The following is a 1,603-nucleotide window of genomic DNA, read 5'->3' as shown; positions in this document are numbered from 1 at the left end:
ACCTTTATTAAAACACAATGATGTTTGATATGTTCATTGCAGCCGTGTGGTTCTGGTTTTCAAGGATGATTGACTTTCATTGTGTTAACTATAGTAACATGATGTTTAATATGTTCATTGCAGCCGTGTGGTTCTGGTTTTCAAGGATGATTGACTTTCATTGTGTTAGATAATGTGTTAACTATAGTAACATGATGTTTAATATGTTCATTGCAGCCATGTGGTTCTGGTTTTCAAGGATGATTGACTTTCATTGTGTTAGATAATGTATGAATTATAGTAGCATGATGTTTAATATGTTCATTGCAGCTGTAATGTGTTAACTATAGTAACGAGTGGTTCTGGTTTTCAAGGATGATTGACTTTCATTGTGTTAGTTCATTCCAGCTGTTTATTAAACATCATGTTACTATAGTTAACACATTATCTAACACAATGAAAGTCAATCACATATCATCTATGGAGGTCACAGGACAATATTTATTACATACAGTCTTCTTTAATACATCATGCATAAAGATTAGTTTCTCTTAACAAAAGAAAATGATCAAAATAGATTCTTTATAAACAAAAAAAAGAGGAATAATTTAAAATGAGTTAAATATTTTATTTATTGTGAACTTCCTTTATTCAAATGGCAATTTATACCAATTCACAATTAAAATATTGAGTAATGTGGTCAAATTTCCATTATATTTTATAACTGCATACGACACTGAATATTCAAAAATATATAAAGTCTGAGAAATTAAAACCTAAAACTCTTACCAAACTTGCTTCAGAATGTGAAACCAACAAGACGGCATGTTTACGGCTGATTGACAGGTCATTCAGTATCAACAGGTCAGTACCCTTACGTCCAACAGTGTGGACCTTTCCAACAAACAGCCTATAACAGGTACCTATGAAATAAGTCACTATTAGCAATATTTCTATTTGATAACCCTTTCAACAAACATAATGATTTACAATTAAGAGGATGAAGAATGTTATTCTCCTATATAAAAGAATATTTGAAATACAATTAAGTTTGTTTTTAATTGTTTTAGGCTTTATAAAAATTCTTGGCCTATTGGGACAATCTCAACGAAAATGTGTATGTAAATAATAGGGACAATAGGGAATGTCCTAAGGTGGTCAAAATTGAACTTAACCCTATTTCTATTTTGTAAAGCCTATTGGTTCAATACTCCCAGCCCATTAAGTCAATCTTAAACAATCTTGGCAGGTTGATGCTTTAGGCAATGTTGAATATTCTAAAGGGATTCAAGGTCAAAGTATGAAAGTTGCTGGATTGTTTCTCAAACAACCATGCTTTTCTCATACTTAATGAGATGTAAGGTGTTCAATTAAGGGTGGAATCACCTCTAAATCTTTATTTGTTAGTAGATAGACAGCAAACCGCAAATGTTGTTTATGAAGAACTTTGTTATAGTTTTAAACTTTTGAGATAAAGTTTATGTTCAAGTTATTAATTTGAAATATTAGATAGTGTAGCCAGGTTGCCACTTTCTCATCTGCAGTTTCCCATCTCTGGACAAAAATACCATCTTGAAGCTTCAAATGGTCCCACTGTGCCCAATAGTTTTTTGTCACAGGGCTT

General features: G+C 31.6%; 1 protein-coding gene across 1 annotated transcript in view; it reads right to left on the bottom strand.

Moving 5' to 3' along the window:
* LOC106473149 (nibrin-like) overlaps positions 1–1,603 on the bottom strand; it is a 58,907-nt gene that overhangs the window by 38,982 nt on the left and 18,322 nt on the right. Inside the window, exon 3 of the mRNA XM_013933830.2 lies at positions 769–902. Coding sequence (XP_013789284.1) covers positions 769–902 — 134 coding nt within the window. The remainder of the gene's footprint in view (positions 1–768; positions 903–1,603) is intronic.

The sequence above is a fragment of the Limulus polyphemus genome, unplaced genomic scaffold (genome assembly GCF_000517525.1).
Source record: "Limulus polyphemus unplaced genomic scaffold, Limulus_polyphemus-2.1.2 Scaffold5930, whole genome shotgun sequence".
NCBI lineage: Eukaryota > Metazoa > Arthropoda > Merostomata > Xiphosura > Limulidae > Limulus > Limulus polyphemus.
The sequence above is the reverse complement of the archived record's forward strand: the minus strand, read 5'-3'. Positions and strand labels throughout refer to the sequence as shown.